Below are 18,168 nucleotides of genomic sequence, written 5' to 3'. Positions count from 1 at the left end.
AAGTTGATTTGATTTGATTTTTGATTTGAAATGAATTTCAACATAGATAAGTGGGAGGTATTACATTTTGGTAGGAAAAAGACAGGTCACATATTACTTAGAATATAAGGCCTAGAAATTGGGTTGGGGCACCAAAGTGGCGCAAAAGTTGCCTGAGCACAGGATTTAGCGCAGCGTTCGCGGCTTCAGCGATCGTCCGATATTCAGTTTCATTGCCCCTCGAGGGACACGGGGCGAGGCTCGAGGCGCTCCGCGTCCCTCTTAGGGCGCTAAAACTGAATATCGCAGCGCAACGTGCCGCAGCACGGCATGCTGCGGTACTGCAGGCCTTCCTCCCACTGTTAAGGGGGAGGTGCCTGCAACAGCGCGAACCCCGATCGCGAGTGCCGGCAAACGAGCCCAGCACCAAGGAGAAGTGCCGGGCTCTCGGGAAACAGCCGGCAATGCCGCGGGGGGGGGGGGGCGGTTAGGAGGCCGGGGACGGAGGTGCTGGCAGGCGGCCGCCCCGCACCTCCACATTAACTTGCGCCGTTGCCGGCACAGTAAGGCCCGGTAAACCGGGCGCGGGTAGCGAATGGCGCCGTTCGCTACCAAATATCGTGAACGGGGCGCTGCGCACACCGATGACGTCATCGGTGGCGGCGCAGCGCAAAAGACTAACGCCACCATTATCGCCCCAACTCAATATCGCGGGAGGCGCAGCCAGTGGCGCTACAGCCACTGCCTGCCTCTTTAGGCGCTAACAAGTGGCGCTACTTACCCAATTTCTCCCCCACAGAATCTAAATGGGGTAGAGGAGCAAGCGACCTGGGAGTTCAAATACACAAATCACTAAAAGTTGTGACACAGGTTAACAAGGTCATAAAAAAAGCAAACCAAGCACTAGGATTCATTTCTAGAGGGATAGAATTGAAAAGTAGAGAAGTTATATTAAACTTGTATCCAAACTTGGTTAGACCACACTTGGAGCACTGTGTTCAGTTCTGGTCACCATATTATAAAAAGGATATAGAGGCACTGGAGAGGGTGCAAACAAGATTTACAAGGATGATACTAGAACTGTGAGGTTATACCCACCAGGTAAGGATGAACAGGCTGGGTCTCTTTTCTCTTGGAAAGAGAAGGCTGAGGGATGACCTAATAGAGATCTTTAAAATTATGAAAGGTTTTGATAGAATAGATACAGACAACGGGCTGGATTTTGCCAGCCCTGGGGAGGTGGGTCTGCCGGTAAAATGGCAGAGCTTAGGGGCGGGTGCCCAACCCGCCTCCATGCCATCTTGCCAGGAGGCAGGTAGCCGACCCGCGCCGGATCCCGCCTCCTCGAGATGGGAAGGGGATTAATACCAAGTAACTGCCTGTTAACAGGTAGGTAACAGGCAGTTTTTTGGCTAATCCCTATTTTGAGCCCTGAAGTGTGGGCTTCCTGATGGCTCCGAACCTCGCCAGGGTCAGCGAGGCGGGCCGTCGGTCTGCGGGGGTCGAGATGTCCGGTGTGCAGGTGAGCAATGGGTGCATGTGTGCAGAGGTAAGTGTGCGAGGTGTGTGTAAAGTGTTTTAATAAGTTTTACTTGCCTTTACTTCTTCCTGCAGGCTTCCTCCCTTCAGGTCTCGGGAGTCCCTCAGCTCACCGGCACAGAAAGCAGAATGGCCGCTGAACTGTCAAAAGCTGCAGAATTCTGCTTTCTGGTCAGGAAGGCTTTCTAATTGAGTCTTGAGTAAAGACCTAACTTAGAAGACAGATTGTCAGTGTTTGACAGCTTCACAGAGCTGTCAAAAGCTCTTGACAGATGAAATGGCACTCGCCGTCACCTGTAACTGGCTTTCCCTTAATTGGCCTGCTAAGCCCGCTGGGCGTGCTTAACAAGGTCAATCAAGGGAAAATAGCGTGGGTCGTCCACAAGTCGATAGAGGCGGGACTAAAACCCAACCCGCCTCCTAAAGCTCCCCATTGACAAAATCCAGCCCAGAGTATTTCCACTTGTGGGGAAGAGCATAACTAGAGGCCATCAATATAAGATAGTCACCAAGAAATCCAATAGGGAATTCAGAAGAAACATTCTTTACCCAGAGAATGGTGAGAATGTGGAACTCGCTACCACAGGGAGTGGTTGAGGTGAATAGTATGGATGCATTTAAGGGGAGGCTAAATAAACATGAGGGAGAAGGGAATAGAGGGTTATGCTAATTGAGTTAGATGAGGAAGGATTGGAGGAGGCCAGAGTGGAGCATAAACACCAGCATGGACTGGTTGGGTTGGGTTGGGTTCTATGTAGAGAACACAGGTAACCGTTTTCCACAGATTGTAAATATTTTTTTTAATTTTAAACTCCAGATAAATACAAACGTGATCCAAGTGTGCTTCCAACTTACCAAGCCACTTTTCTATTGTATATAATTCCAGATCCAAGTATAACATGATCTACACCCAGTTTTTAATTCTCCTGTAGGCTAACTGTAATCAATCTCCTGCCAAATGTTTTCAGGATATAGTACTTTTTTATTTTTTTATACACATTGTCACTTCTGTGCAAGTCCCTTCTTTAAGCTGTGTTTTCTCATGCTTTAAATTTAACTGCTGCATGAATGATAAATGGGCCATAGCATACTTTGCAAATTGGGCAGTTTATCGAAAACATTTCCTGGCAATCAGCATTGCCTTCACCAGGCACTTTAATACGTACTTAAAATGGATTAGGTAAGGCTCCTTACCCCATAATGCCATGAAAATGGAGTAGAAAACGGTCGCGGGATTATCAAACAGGTGACTTGCTCGCGCCGTGGCGCAGGTACCACTCAGCTTCCAGTAACTGCAGGTTTTGTCACACAGCGGACACATTGTGATATTGGCTCGGTGGTCACACATCTCCATGCTGTTGTCAGAGGGAGAGAGAGAAGGAAAAGCACAAGTCATCTCGTCAAGCTGCATCCAGAAATGAGATGGGATTTAAACAAACAGAGGTGCAGTCATCTTTTAAAAGGCCCAGTAGACATGATGTACCCAAAGCTCATTGGATCCTTTCACGGCAACAGTCTCATGAGGTGGATTTGACCACCAGAGCCCAACACTGGGCAATTGGCCAGCGGAACGTGCCTTGGGACGGCAGGCAGCGGCCGGTAACTAAGCACCCGGGGCAGCCTGCTGGATCTGGGCCCCATAAAGCCTGGCTGTGGAAGGTAGGTTCCTGGGGTTGGGATCTGCAGAGAGCAGATAACCGGAATGGCCCAGGCTGGGTTTGTGGGGCCGGAGGAGCCCCACGAAAATGAAGAGGATCCTCTTTGGCTGGGCCTCCTGCTGATATATGGGTGGGAGTCTACAAGGCAGCCGCTCCAACCAGTTCAGTCTCAAACGGACCATCGGGGTCCGATTATAGAAGCCTAATTTCCATTTTAAAAATTGGCCTCCCGCCTGACTCTGGGATCCACTCTGCTCACCCAGCGGCGGTAGGCCCCAGTGAACATTGCTGCGCCCACAGTGACGTTGGCAATGGGGCAGTCATCATTGCTCACCATTTTTGGGGCACCTACCGCCCCATTTCTGAAGGGCAGCAGGGCTGACAATTCAGCCCCAGTTTTAAGCTCGTCATTAGTGTTTTCAGGTACTAGACACCTCCCATGGAAGGAGCAAGACGGAACAAAAAAAAAATCAAAAAGCATAGCTATATACAAAAGATATTTTTAGTCATAATGGGACGATTGGAACGCTGCATTACTGGATGTAACTTTAAAGAAAGTTTCAAACTATCTTGATCAAATGAATGAGAGCCAGTTGGGAGGCTTTAAATGTTGATTGCTCTCCAGCATTATTGATCTTTTATTGATTTGTACCAGTACTGAACTAATGTTAGGGCATCTATAAACATGATCATAATTAATCCACAAAACTAAACGAGATTATTCCTTCCTTCAGTGACTCATCAATGCAAGGTAACATGTTGTATGGTGGACAAAAGGATATCAAACAGATGAACTGAATTCTTTTAATATCTCGATTAAGATAGAATACTGTTTGGATTTATTAATCTAAAGTTATTAATATTTGAAACAGGCATTAAGAGACTTTGATCATCCGATAACATTAAAACATTTGATGGAAACATTTAAGTCAAACACCAATTAAAATGCAATTATTAAATGGAAATATTTTAACATTTTCTTGAAGGTACTTTGATGTGTTGCACACTATTGAGTGGTCAGAATATATCGCTATAGACCTGGACTTGTCCTGTCCTATCTGGAGTAATGCTATTATATATCACAACAACCAGTGATGAATTGTAACTGCTGGCAATAAATCAACGTCAATTGACCAGTTAGCCCGAGAGGCTGGTTTCTTTGCTGTAAATTCTGTTAAGCACAGGTTTAATAATATAGTGCAAGCCAATGACTAGAAACTCCAATCAATCAATGGAGGATGGATCACGTTTGAAAAAAATGCAAAATGGATTATCCCCCCCTCCCCCTTTTGATGAGCGTCAAACTGGAACTCGTCTTACACTGATGTTAACTGCAACTTTTGTCCTGAGCATCAAGTGTGTAATTAAGCTGCCTAGCAACAAATAATTCTTGCATTTCTGCAGCATCTCATCAACTTGAAACAGCGCTGCACACAATGAATTCCTTTAAAGTACAGGGGCAGTTATACAGTGCAATAATGTAATGTAACAATTTAAATAGTGATTATAGTTGTTCAAAAATTAAATCTCTTCTGCATAATGCAAAAAGAACCTTCCTTTGTTTCAACCAGTAACAGGATACAGCAATGTGCAGCTAAGGAAATGTTCAGTGAAGTCAATATGGTGGAACAGGTGAAGCAATAGACTAGTCCTGAGACACAGGCTCAGGTTGTGCAAACCATTTGTGATGTTTGTGTGCACATCGTCCCAGAACCGGGAAAACTGTTAATCAACTGTAATAGTTCTGGTGAATCCTTGTGCTGGGATCAATGATACCAGTACTGGTGAACAAGCCTTTTTTTAAAAACCCAGCGACAGCATCAAAGGCTCATAGGAAGAGGAACAGGAGTGGGCCATTTAGCCCCTCGAGCCTGTACTACCATTCAATGAGATCATGGCTGATTTGCGACCGAACTCCATATACTCGCCCTTTCCCCATATCCCTGAATACCTTTGGTTACCAAAAATCTATCAATCGCAAATTTAAAATTATCAATTGATCAGGCATCAATTGCTGTTTGTGAAAGACAGTTCCAAACTTCTACCACCCTTTGTGTGTAGAAGTGTTTCCTAACTTCATTCCCGAAAGGCCTGGCTCTAATTTTTAGACTATGCCCCCTTGTCCTCGACTCCCCAACTAGCAGAAATTTCTACCCTCAGTTCTCTTTAATATCTTGAAAACTTCAATCAAATCACACCTCAAGCATCTAAATTCCAGGGAATACAACCCGGGTTTGTGTAATCTCTCCTCATAATTTAAGCCCTGGAGTCCGGGTATCATTCTGGTAAACCTACACTGCACTCCCTCCAAGGCCAATATAGCCGCCCCGAACTGCTCAATACTCCAGGTGTGGTCTACCCAAGGCTTTGTACAACTCCCAGGTCAGGCACAGCAGTGGGTAAAAGTCCCTTTACTATTTTTCCAACAGTAATCCTTAATCCGACCTTTCAAGATTTTCCCTCTCTGGCTTCTCTAAAGCAGTTTGCCAATTTATTGCCACTTTTGCTATGATAGGGGCAGTTTTCTACTGTAGATCTGTGCCGTGTAGGAACGGAGTTAAAATGACCTCAAGATCATTTCCAATATGACCAATTAAGCCAGTAGACAAGAGGAAACTTTTCAGTGCACAAATCTGGGCTAGATTCATACCCAAAATCCATGCATTAATCCACTGTCTCACCCCAGTTCACCAAGAGTGATTTAAACACAAAATATGCACTTAAAAGAACCGGTTTCTTGAAGTCTGTAGCTAAGTTGGAAACAGCCATGAAGAAAGCCTGCCACAGGCTTTGAACTATACTAGACTAGATTAGCTACATTTCAAAGCCTGCTTTTTTTCAGGAATGCCCTCATTTTACAAATCGATTCTAGGACCCAAAGTGGGCATCATATAGAATCATAGAAAAATACAGCACAGAAGGCGGCCATTCGGTCCAATCGTGCCTGTGCCGGCTCTTTGAAAGCTATCCAAAAAAAACGCTATCCAACCGCAGCACTTGCAATCCAGGCTCTCCAAGAACCTGCATTAGATCCTGGAACCCGTGCCAACACATTCAACGGAGTTTGTTCAGTTGCGTATTTGCTATAGGTCACAAGGAGAAACGAGTCACATATTTTATATCAGCAGTTCTTCGGGAAGATTTTAAAACAGGATATTTTAAACAAAAACTTAAACTGATGGAAGTTGCAAACCCCCAGCCAAAAGTAACTGAAATTACATCTAGTGTAATAAATAACCATTTTTTTTTGGAAACAAATAATTCTAACTTTACCTGGGAATATTTTCATTAACAGTTGCACAGCCATACAGGAACACAATGACTCCGACAGTAGATGCAGGAATCAGCATTTGTGTGTACACTCCGAGCCAGGCAAAATAAAAGGCAATCTTCTCGCCAAAGTACTTACTGAAAAAGAAAGGCTGTCTGTTTCAAAAATTTCAGTTATTCCCAAATGAGCATCATGAGCATCATTAAAGTAAATGCAATTAGATTCCATCCTCAATGTAAATCAAGTCTATTGCAGCACAGATCACCATTTTGTCCTCTCTGTTCATTGCTCTCAGAATTCCCCTCATAATCCCCTTCAGACAGGCAGGTGGGAAACGATGAACCTGGATTTTGTGGTCCGATACTAATTAAGCTTTTCAATGGTAGCTGCTAGCAGTTGGACTCCATCTCCCTACCCAGAGATAGAAAGCTTTGTTGCCAAGATACACTTTCTCTGTTGAGCTACGCTTCAAATTTTCAACAATCGAGAAAGTTTGAACCATAGCCCAACAGAAGCAGGAAGGTCCATGACTCCCAACCAGAGGGGTTATCGAGACAGGTACAGAAACTCTCAAGCTCAGGCTGGTGTTCTAGCAACATTACATCTTCAGAAATTAGACACTTCAAATGAATATGTGGGGTACTGAAGATAGTGTGTTTTCAAATAGACCTTCAAATAAATAAGTTAGAATTTGGACTTCATTCAAGGAAAAACAATCTGAACTCTTGCACGAGTCAGAGGTTGCTGACCCTTCAAATGGCATGTGTGCAGCAGTAACATTTTACTACTTTTGATCAATTATCCTGGGATTTTCATGAATATCAGAAATTTAACATGCAGGTACAGCAAGCAATTAGGAACGCAAATGGTATGTTGGCCTTTATTGCAAGGGGGTTGGATCATACAAGTAAGGAAGTCTGGCTGCAATTATATAGGGCTTTGGTGAGACCACATCTGGAGTACTGTGTACAGTTTTGGTCTCTCTACCCAAGGAAGGATATAGTTGCCTTAGAGGTGGTGCAACGAAGGCTCACTAGATTGATTCCTGGGATGAGAGGGCTGTCCTGTGAGGAGAGATTGAGTAGAATGGGCCTATACTCTCTGGAGTTTAGAAGAATGAAAGGTGATCTCATTGAAATGTATAAAATTCTTAAAGGGCTTGACAGGGTAGATGCAGAGAGGCAGTTTCCCCTGGCTGGAGAGTCCAGAACCAGGGGTCATAGTCTCAGGATAAGGGGTTGGCCATTTAAGACCGAGATGGAGAAATTTCTTCCTGCAGAGGGTTGTGAATCTTTGGAATTCTCTACCCCAGAGGGCTGTGGCTGCTCAGTCATCGAGTGTATTCAAGACTGAGATCGATAGATTTTTTTGGACACTAAAAGAATCAAGGGATATGGGGATAGTGTGGGAAGAGAGAGTTGAGGTCGAAGATCAGCCATGATCTTATTGAATGGCGGAGCAGACTCGAGGGGCCGAATGGCCTACTCCTGCTCCTATTTCTTATGTATGTGGCACAGTAAATAGTGTAGATGGGAGCAGAAAGTTGCAAAGGGACAGCGATAGATTAAGTGAGTGGGCAAAACTGTGGCAGATGGAGTTCGATGTAGGGAAGTGTGAGGTCATCCACTTTGGACCCAAGAAAGATAGATCAGAGCTTTTTATAAAGGGTGAGAAGCTAGAAACGGTGATGGGCAGAGGTTCAGGGCTCCAAGGACAGAAATAACTAAAAGCTAATGGACAGGTACAAGAAATAATTTAAAGAGGCTAATGGAATATTGACCTTTATCTCCAGGGGGCTGGAATACAAAAGGGTGGAAGTTATATTACAGCTGTAGAGCACTCTGGTTAGATCCCAGCTGAAGTATTGCATGCAGTTCTGGGCACCTAACCTCAGGAAGGATGCACTGGCCTTGGAGGGCATGCAGCACAAACTCACCAGAATGATACCGGGGCTAAAAGGGTTAAACTATGAGGACTAGTTGCATAGACTAGGCTTGTATTCATTGGAATATAGAAGACTAAGGGGTGATCTAATTGAGGTGTTCAAGATGATCAAAGGAGTTGAGAGAGAGAGAGAGAGAGAGAGAGAGAGAGGCTATTTCCTCTGGTGGGGAGTCCAGAATAACCTTAAAAATTAAACATAGGCCGTTCAGGGGTGATGTCAGAAAGCACTTCTTCACAAAGGGTAGTTGAAATCTGGAATTTTCTTCCCCAAAAAGCTGTTTGAGGCTGGGAGTCAATTAAAAATTTCAAAACGGAGATTGATAGATTTTTGTTAGGCAAGGGTATTAAGGGTAAAGGAACCAAGGCAGGTAGCTGGAGTTAAGATGCAGATCAGCCATGATCTAATTGATTGTCAGAACAGGTTTGAGGGGCTGAAGGGCCTACTCCTCTTCCTATAGTGACAGTCTTACGCTGAAAATTCCACAGCTTCATCTTTAGTGGCTATGAGTCTAGGATATTTTGCCTTTAATTTTGTGTTAACATATCTATCTAATTTCCAAGCTGTGGCAGTAGTTTAAGTTTGAAAACACAAGTTTCCCTGGTGGTCTAGAAAGACTCACCCCGGTGACTCCTTGCATGTCATTTTCACTTTCCCATACTTTGGATTCAAGCGCTAAATCTGAACTCTGAACCTTCAGTGTACAAAGCCTACTAAATTGATTCCAGCACTCCATAAAGCATTGAGGAAGCCGTACAGAGTGCGGTTTACTTTCACAGCAGATAACAAAAGGCTAAGGGCAATAAAGCGTCTCACAATATGGAGCTCACTGCGTCTCTCTTCATAACTCCTTGGTGGGGGGGGGGGGGTGGGGGGAATGGGGGTGGTAGGCTAATCTAGGCATTTACAGTTTAATGGTGACTGTCAGAGAAGCGATTTGTGCCAAACCAACGCCAATTATAAACTAAGGAAGCGGAGAGATAAATGTTACCTCAGGAATGTTAGCCTATGTCACAATGAATATAGAGTCAGTATAAGTGCTCAAAGGAAATAAGCAGATTTTAAATAATGAGAGCAGAGGGATATAGATGGGCTGAATGGCCATTTCCCACATGCTTGGATCTGAATACTTATCCAGACATTTGTTACTTGCTTTTGAGCAATAATTATGAGCCTATAAGGTTATCTGAAGGTTTTTTTTACTCCACTTTGGAGTGTTCTCTTCAGAATACAACATTGAACCTGAGCATTTGTATAGCAAAAGGTGGGAGCGGAGGAAAAAATGTACTTTGAAATAGAGGACTGATCTTTCAATGTACTTTAACAATGTTTATAAACCATTTACTAAAAAGAGATAGCAATGAAAATACTTATTTTACAACATACTAAACCAATTGTTCACTGCAATTCAAACGCTTTTGCAGTGTAAATTGTGTGCATTTGAAACCTCAACGATATTAGATAAACAAACCACCTTATTGCAAGGCTCTATCATTTGCATGGCTGTAAAATTGTAAATGCATTCTTTATCCTCACGTTCATAATTTTGCCAGTAGTGAAAAGATCATCCCTAATTGTGTACATTAGCAGAAACTAAAACCACATTTTTGCAGTCAGTCATCATTTAACCGATCATACGTTCCTTACCTAACAAGATCAAGTGGCTGGTATTTGTAAAATATTCCATAACTAGCCCATTCTTCATAGAGAAGCTGAAAGAGAAGGTGGTACAGAAGTAGTCTGTAATTCAGTAACATTTCCTGAAATCTAGTATCCTATACAAGATAAATACAAGCCAACATACATTTCTATTACTTGAGTCAAACATTAAAAGGCTCAGGTGTTTCTGTGTAGCAGGCTTATCTGGAGGGTATGCACCAGTTAGCGGCACACTCCCTGCCTGAGCAAACTGCGTCAGTAGGGAGCGACCCACATGGTATAAAGCTCTACACCCTCTGGTATGTTGGCCCAGCAACATGATTTTCAACACTGAATGAGACTTGGAGAGATAGAACCTTGTTGTAGTTGGACTTACCCATTTGCAAAATGTTTAGAAGCAGGTGGGTGACATTGGAATGGAGGTACAAGCATAAGAACGAGTAGGCCATTCAGTGAGTTGGTTTCCCTCCCCCTCCCCCCCAAAAAATTATACTTTATAAAAACAAAAATCATCCTTTCTACATCCATTCTTCTGTGTACAAAACATGGAGGAATTGGTGGAACAGATATTAATTTGATTACATTTATTGTACTAAATGTTAGGACTGTGCAAAGACTCAGGGAAATGCAAGACCTAGAAGTTGAACAAAACTATAGCTTTGACATCTGTACAATGAACCAAATTCAAAATGGACATTAGTTCTACAAGGTCTTTGCAATAATTAAGTTAACAAAATAACATCACTAACATGAATAACATCTCAAGGCACTTCACAAATAGGATTAATGAAAATGGACAAGGCAAAGGAATGAAATTAGGAGGAGTAACCGAAAGTTTGGTTGATGAGATGGGTTTAAAAGAGATAGAGTGATTGTTTTGGGGAAGAAGTTCCAGAGAAGAGGTCCAAGGTGGCTAAAGGCTCTGCCACCAATGGTGGAGCAAAGAACTGGAGATATTGAAGCAACCTTGCAATTCTCCAATGACTTGCTCACATGTAGTCTGGGTCTGAAGCTGGGCTCTTTAACTGCCTAGATGGTCTGTTCCTTTAAGGCCATTGTTCAGGTAGTCCCTCTGGGGGGAAGTGGTCTAAATAGGTTGGAGATCAATGTTTAAATGTTATTAGTGAGGGAAATTTGCAGGTTGGCAGCTACTGGTAAATCGCGATGCGCAGGGAAAAAAAAAAACTGGACAAAAATACTTCAGGCGCTCAAGTATAACCTATGTAGTAACAGAATACTCTTGAAACTTTCACATAAATGAAGAATTAGTTTGCTAAAATCCAATGTTAAAAAGCTAGCAGGGCGTTAACACTGTACTAGGATTTGCTTCAGGTAAATCCCTGGGGCAGCAGAGTCTGAAAACTGCATTTAGTCAGGGCAGGTTTTGTGCTACAGCATGAACACTCAGTGATAGTGCACTGCAGCGACACGATGACATGGCTGTGCCACGGATCATGTATCTGTAATCACAAATCAGATTACAAAATATGTTGTTTGCACAACACTTCTAAAACAGGAAACGCCCCTTTAACTAGTCAAGGTGACCCTGACTACACTTAAAAATGAATTGTCACCATGGAAACCTTTTTTGAGCAGAAGTCCGGCAAAGCTTTTGTGCATGCCATCCAGTCGGGAATCATCAGTCTTCTGCACTTGAAGATCAGAAGATTTACATGACCTTTGGCCCCGTTTTTATTTTGTGGGAAGTTATTTCGAACTGAGAACAGGATGAACTTCTGACTGTGCTATACAAAGTTGCATCTCAAAAAAAAATCACAATGAACCTTTGCCTGAGAACATTTACAGATACATGACCTTTTGAGAGTGGCTGTAGTCATACTGGCCACTCCAAGAGTTTAGAGCAATTCACAAAATAATAAAACTTCCAACTCAAGTATCAAAACACTTCCTGATGCATTAAACAAGGGCTCCAGCAATTCTCATAGGAAGCCTCAAGTGCAGTAACCCAACCAATGCATCAAAAATGGATCTAAAACCAGACACACAGATTGCTTGCTACATGAACTTGGATGTCATGACAATGAAGCATAACTACTTCCTGCAGGCTTTATTTCAGTCTTGAGAAAACCAGCTGGAGTAGTTAGGATGGAAAACAAATTTTACAAAACTCTCAGCAGTTACATGCCACAAAGGGGAAAAAAAACCCACCCAAAAACTCACCACAATATGCAGAGTTGAGCAGAACAGAATATGCCACTAATTACTTAATTCAAATTGGTTGTTGAAATAAATTATTGACTTGACATGACCAACACTGCCCTTTTGCAATTACAGCTCCAAGCAACTGTACATCCTTTCATAGCAGATCAGCAAGAGCCCTAAACTATTAGGAGGAAAATAAAACTATAATTTTAAACACTGTTCTAAACTATTGTATCTGGAAAATGCTGAAGTTAAATGGTGTAGTTTTTTAAAAAATAAACACATTTTTATTTGAAAGTGCCAGTTTGGATCAGCTGGTAGCACTTTAGCAAGTCAGAAGGTCGTAAGTTCAAGTCCCACTCCAGGACTTGAGCTCTAAATCTAGAACCACGCCCCAATGCAATACTGAGAGAGAGTGATGCACGGTTGGAGGTGCCGTCTTTCGGATGAGATGTTAAGCTCAGGCCCCATTTGCTTGTTTCAGATGGACGTTAAAAGATCCCAGGACACGATTCAAAAGAGCTGGGGAGTTCTCCTGGTGTCCTGGCCAACATTATACCCTCAGCCAGGGTCACAAAAGAATAATGAGCTGATCACTCATTCCATTGCTACTGGTGGGACCTTGCGATGTGCAAATTGGCTGTTGTTGCATTTGCTTACACAGCAGTCCACTGCCCTTCAAAAAGTGGTGCGTGTGAAATGTCTTTCAGATATTTCTCAGACATGATGAGGCACTAAATAGGTGCAAGTCTTTGCTCCTGCATAGAATTTAGCCCCTGGCCACAAATGTGAAATATTCTGCTAAATTGGTTAAAAATAGCTCAGAAATGAATATTCAGAATTGGAACTGCAATCACAGTTATATTTTATGAGCTTTCATTCTGGTTCCAGAGCCCCAGGGGCGACAGTCTTCAACTGGCTGTAAGCAAGACTTAACAGAAGGCAGCATTCAACACTCATTACATTGAGCTTCCATCTTCCATTCAATTGCCCTTTTTGCTGGGCTGATTCAGTTATTTCTGATACTATAAGCCCCAATTTTAACTCCAGGTGGATTCCCCACTCAGGCCAGAGGTAAAATTGCAGTCGGGTCTCAATGATGCCATTGGGCTGTAACATGCATATGTAAAGAAGGACCCTGCTGGCTCCGGGCGCCTGGCCTTGCTGCCTGCTCAGGAGAGCAGGTTAAAGTTGCAGATGTCACGATCATGGCAGCAATCGGACAGGTTAAGAGCCAGGGCGATTTTAAGTGCCCAGGCACCAGGTTTCTGCTGAGCGAGTAGGGTTTAATAAAAAAAAAAAAAAAAAAAAAAAAAATCGCCCCCACGGATTTTAGTTTCCATTGACATCAGTGGGGAGCAAAACCGGGCAGCATGTCAAACAGGCAGATGATCTGATCGCGTTGCTTCCCCGCTGGGTGGGTTAGGTTAAAATTGCCCCATCCGTATTGGATACTCTGTACAGCCGCTTTAGTCACTCAGTTCCAACAGGACATTCAGTAACAGACACCAAATCTGCTGGATTCCTGCTTGCCCATACGGACAAAACCAAACGTGCTTGCAGTCAGACTAAAGTGAACCAGGAAGTCGTGATGTACAAGACAGTTCAGATAGTCCCTACAGATTCACACGCACCGAGTCTAGCCGGTACATTTGGTAAAAAGAACTGCAATCAATGAAAGGGCTGAAGATGTGAAATAACACATGAAGAATTAAAAAGGCAGAGATTAGCATTTCTCACTCATTGGTACCTGGGTCAATTCCCTTTGGCATTCATAATCATATGCCTTCGCACCACACAAGTGCCAGGCAATGACTATCTCCAACAAGCGAGAGGCTAACCACCGCCCCTTGACATTCAATGACATTACCATCACTGAATCCCCCACCATCAACATCCTGGGGGCCACCAATGACCAGAAATTTAACTGGGCCAGCTACATAAATACTGTGGCAACAAGAGCAGGTCAGAGGCTAGGTATTCTGCGGCGAGTGTCCCACCTCCCGACTCCCTAAAGCATTTCCACCATCTACAAGGCACAAGTCAGGAGTGCGATGGAATACTCTCCACTTGCCTGGATGAGTGCAGCTCCAACAACACTCAAGAAGCTCGACACCATCCAGAACAAAGTAGCCCAGTTGATTGACACTCCCTCCACCACCGGCGTACCGTGGCTGCAGTGTGTACCATCTACAAAATGCACTGCAGCAACTCACCAAAGCTTCTTCAGCAACACCTCCCAAACTCACAAACTCTTCCACCTAGAAGGACAAGGGCAGCAGGTGCATGGGAATACCGCCACCTCCAAGTTCCCCTCCAAGTCACACACCATCCTGACTTGGAAATGTATCGCCGATCCTTCATCGTCGCTGGATCAAATTCCTGGAAGCCCCTCCCTAACAGCACTGTCAGAGTACCTTCACCACACCGATTGCAGTGGTTCAAGAGGGCGGTTTACCACCACCTTCTCAAGTATAATTAGGGATGGGCAATAAATGCTGGCCTTGCCAGCGACGCCCACAGCCCGGGAACAAATAAAAAGTAAAGCACTGTAGGAATTGACAAATTCCTAACTAATAACTGAGGTCGACTCAGGAGATTAATCAAACAGGTCTTTAATGCAAGACTAAACGAGTTCAAACAGTTTGATGAGATCGAAATAACAACAGAAAATGCTGGAAAAACTCAGCAGGTCAGGCAACATCCGTGGAGAGAAATTTGAGTTGGCGTTTCGGGTCGAACCCTTCTTCAAAACTGGAAAGAAAAGAAACTAGATCGAAGGCAGGGCTGCGATCGGACAAAAGAATAAAAGAAACTAAAGAAGTAAAAGAGATTAGAAGCTAGACGAGATGGTAATAGGCTGAGATTAGGTGTAAAGTGTACTGGCAGGGCAAGAGATAGCTGCCAGGTGTGAGAGAGAAACAAAAGGAAAGGGGGGGGGGGGGGGGGAAAGGAGTGGAAAAATTACAAGAAAAAATGAAATAGGGGCCGAGCTTATGATCTGAAATTGTTGAACTCGATATTGAGTCCAGAAGGCTGCAGAGTGCCTAATCGGAAGATGAGGTGCTGTTCCTCGAGTTTCGATATCGATACAGGAGAACCACGAAAACAGGTCTTAACAAGATGGAGATTCCATGAGGACTGACTGGGCAGTCATATGGTTTGCGACGTGACCTCATCGCGTTTGCCCGCGCTCTTAAAGGGGCCACAGCCCATGCATACAAACACTATATACAAAGCAAATTAATGTCTAACACAATGGTACAGGCTTAGGCTGGTGTTAGAACATCATTAAAAGGGAATTATGTACAGTTGCCCAGAGTCACTCAGTGGCTCCGCCACAGCACCACACCTCATTTTTGTACAACTCAATTATCCTTCAGTATAAACCTTACAGAATTGATGAAGTGGCAGCAGTAGACTCTGCAATCCAAAATAAGATCTAATGTCCTACCCAGAGAATTGGGAAATAATAAAAAAAAGTTCAACACAAATAACATCAGCAATCTTTTGGCATTATATTTCCCAGTAAATAAATAAAAATCTGGCTTCATTCCAGTACAAGTGAGGGTTTTTAAAGTATTCCCAGCTGTCAAGCCAATTTTGGAATAGCAGACCATTCCCTAATGCTGATATAATGATGTCACAAAGACTTAATATTTGGTATGTCTGTTAGCTTCCTGGTGTGTGATGTGTGATGGGCCTGCGGGGGCAAGGAGCGGAACTATATCTATTTATGTTTCAACTTCTACATTTACTTAGGATTAACCAGGGTTTCATTTGGTTCCAAGAAGATATGCTTGGCACTGAAACATTGGAACAAGAATTCTCTTGGTAATTTTATACCTCTGTTCGGCGGCCCCGCAATACTTCAGGGTACTTTTGTTGATTAGTCTAGTCAACCCGGCTTGTTGACGGAGGAACAGACTGATGATTCGAATTGGGATCCTTCCCGATAACTCTGCAAGCCAATGTCGTAACTGGGCAAGCAACAGGAAGCTTACTACAGGTAGACTATCCTTTATCCGCACTTCCAAAAACCGAAAACCTCTAAAAACCGAAAGTTTTTTCGTGGAGCGTAAGTCGTGCGCACGGCATGACCTGAGTGGCGCCAAACATGACAGGAGTGGTCCGGGAGCTCTGCCTTTCCCTGTGAGCAGGGCAGAGGGTCACAGAGTTCCCTCCTGGGTAGGAGATTGCAGGCCGAGCCGGGCAGTGTGAAGGAGGTACCGGGAGAGTGAACCCAACAATACAGAGGCCCGTCCGATAGCTGCAGCGGCCCATCCGATAGTCTTTTCTTTCCCCCCCCCCCCCCCCCCACCGACCTGATTTGCGGGCCAGCTTAGTGTAGGAGTCAGCCGATATCCGGCTTTCCCACAACTGGCAGCGGCAGTCGAGCCCCAGACCCCCGCTAAGTCAAGGAATTCAGATACAGAGCAGGGGGAGCCGGAAACCTCGATCTAATGGCAGAAATCAGCAGCCGTTTTGTTAGGTTTTTTTTCTTCCCCTAGCATTTTTTTTTTTTAAACAGTCAGGCTGTGGAAAGAGTCTCTGTAGCTTAGCAACAGCTTCAGAGACACTTCCAAGGCAGGGTCCGAGTGTTTACAAGCTGTTGCTAAGCAACAGTGTTTGTTGTCAGATACGGAGATGAAAACCTTCTGAAATCCGAAAAATTCCGAAAAATAGCTGGTCCCAAGGTTTTCGGATAAAGGATAGTCTACCTGTACTGCATAGTGCCTTTTAACATAAGGGAAAAAATCCCAAGGTGTTTCAGAGTATGCATACTTATCCAAAGACCTTACAGGGGAGATCACGGTCAGTTACCAGACTTGGCACAGGCTGGCATTGTAACTCCATTCAGACATCAGAAAAATATGTTGGGTTATCTGACAACTAACAAAACATAGGCTTGTTTGCAGGGATACATGCAGCTCCAATTCTGAACATCTTGTATCCCGCGATCATATACTGGTTTTAGAACTTGTAGTTTGTAAAGATTTGTCCTGGGAAACTTTCTCTTGGGTTCTCCTACTTCCCTCGACCCCCCCCCCCCCAATCCTCTCTCGCACGCGCCCCCCCTCCCCCCCTTCTATCTCCCTTGTTATGATTGTGGTGATCGGTGTTTTTCAGATGTTTAGATAAAATGCTCCTTCCCAAAATAACTTTTAGGATCATCACAAGACTATGTTGGGAAATATATTTATTTAGAAAACACTTTTACCAGAATGAATGCTTTTTCATTTTTATGGCCAGTTTTAGCTTACCACAGTATACTTCTTCCAAGAAGTCAAGGAGATTGGTCAGCATTTAAGCCATTTTTATTGGAAATGTAATATGACCTACCAGAAGCAGTTCCATAAAATAACTCCCTTGTATATTAACCCAAATGTACCTAATGAATTTAATGAAGATTGAGAAAAGAATCAGAGGCAGAAAGAATTTTTCTTAAAACAGTTAGGCTGAAAATAAATAAGACTAAGAACTGGGAATGTTATAGGAAAGGCCACAAAAGTAGGTTGGAAAGTATTAAACTCATATCGCTATGACCGTATTCCGTTTTTAAATGAGTTGATGCACAGAAGGCTACGCTCAGGGTAGGTGTGATTGCATGTTAAATATCAGGCCCCACTACACTGGCGTCAGTGGCGTGCTTATACCACCCGTTCCCAAAGCACAGGCCTCACGCAGCGGATGGTAACCCCAATATAAACCTGCTGGCTTCACTAAATCAGGCCACCGCGAGGACCCACTTTTTACAACCCACATCTTCCTGGCATCCAGATTTAGCAGGTTGTTGCTGGCTGTGTGCCAATCTTCCGGAGCGGGTAGTGCAAATACCCCGCCGACACCAACATAAAAGGCAGCTGATTGCAGCTAGCTGAGGTATTCAGAAACCCAGGGAGGAAAAAATAATGCACTGGCTGGGATTTGATACATTTTCCAAAGTGCGTGTGTGT

At 43.8% G+C, this 18,168-nt stretch overlaps 1 protein-coding gene across 4 annotated transcripts in view; it reads right to left on the bottom strand.

Moving 5' to 3' along the window:
• Positions 1-18,168, bottom strand: part of ano1a (anoctamin 1, calcium activated chloride channel a) — a 292,742-nt gene that overhangs the window by 132,833 nt on the left and 141,741 nt on the right. For all 4 annotated transcript variants that reach the window (XM_086008194.1, XM_086008196.1, XM_086008197.1 and 1 more), the window contains 3 exons: positions 10,037-10,101; positions 6,450-6,584; positions 2,713-2,873 (listed from right to left, as the gene is read on the bottom strand). In XM_086008194.1, the coding sequence (XP_085864320.1) occupies positions 2,713-2,873; positions 6,450-6,584; positions 10,037-10,101 (361 nt within the window). The remainder of the gene's footprint in view (positions 1-2,712; positions 2,874-6,449; positions 6,585-10,036; positions 10,102-18,168) is intronic.

The sequence above is a fragment of the Somniosus microcephalus genome, chromosome 15, assembly GCF_052327205.1.
Source record: "Somniosus microcephalus isolate GS21.2 chromosome 15, FLI_Smic_1.0, whole genome shotgun sequence".
Taxonomy (NCBI): Eukaryota; Metazoa; Chordata; class Chondrichthyes; order Squaliformes; family Somniosidae; genus Somniosus; species Somniosus microcephalus.
This window is presented reverse-complemented; position numbering and strand designations above follow the sequence as displayed.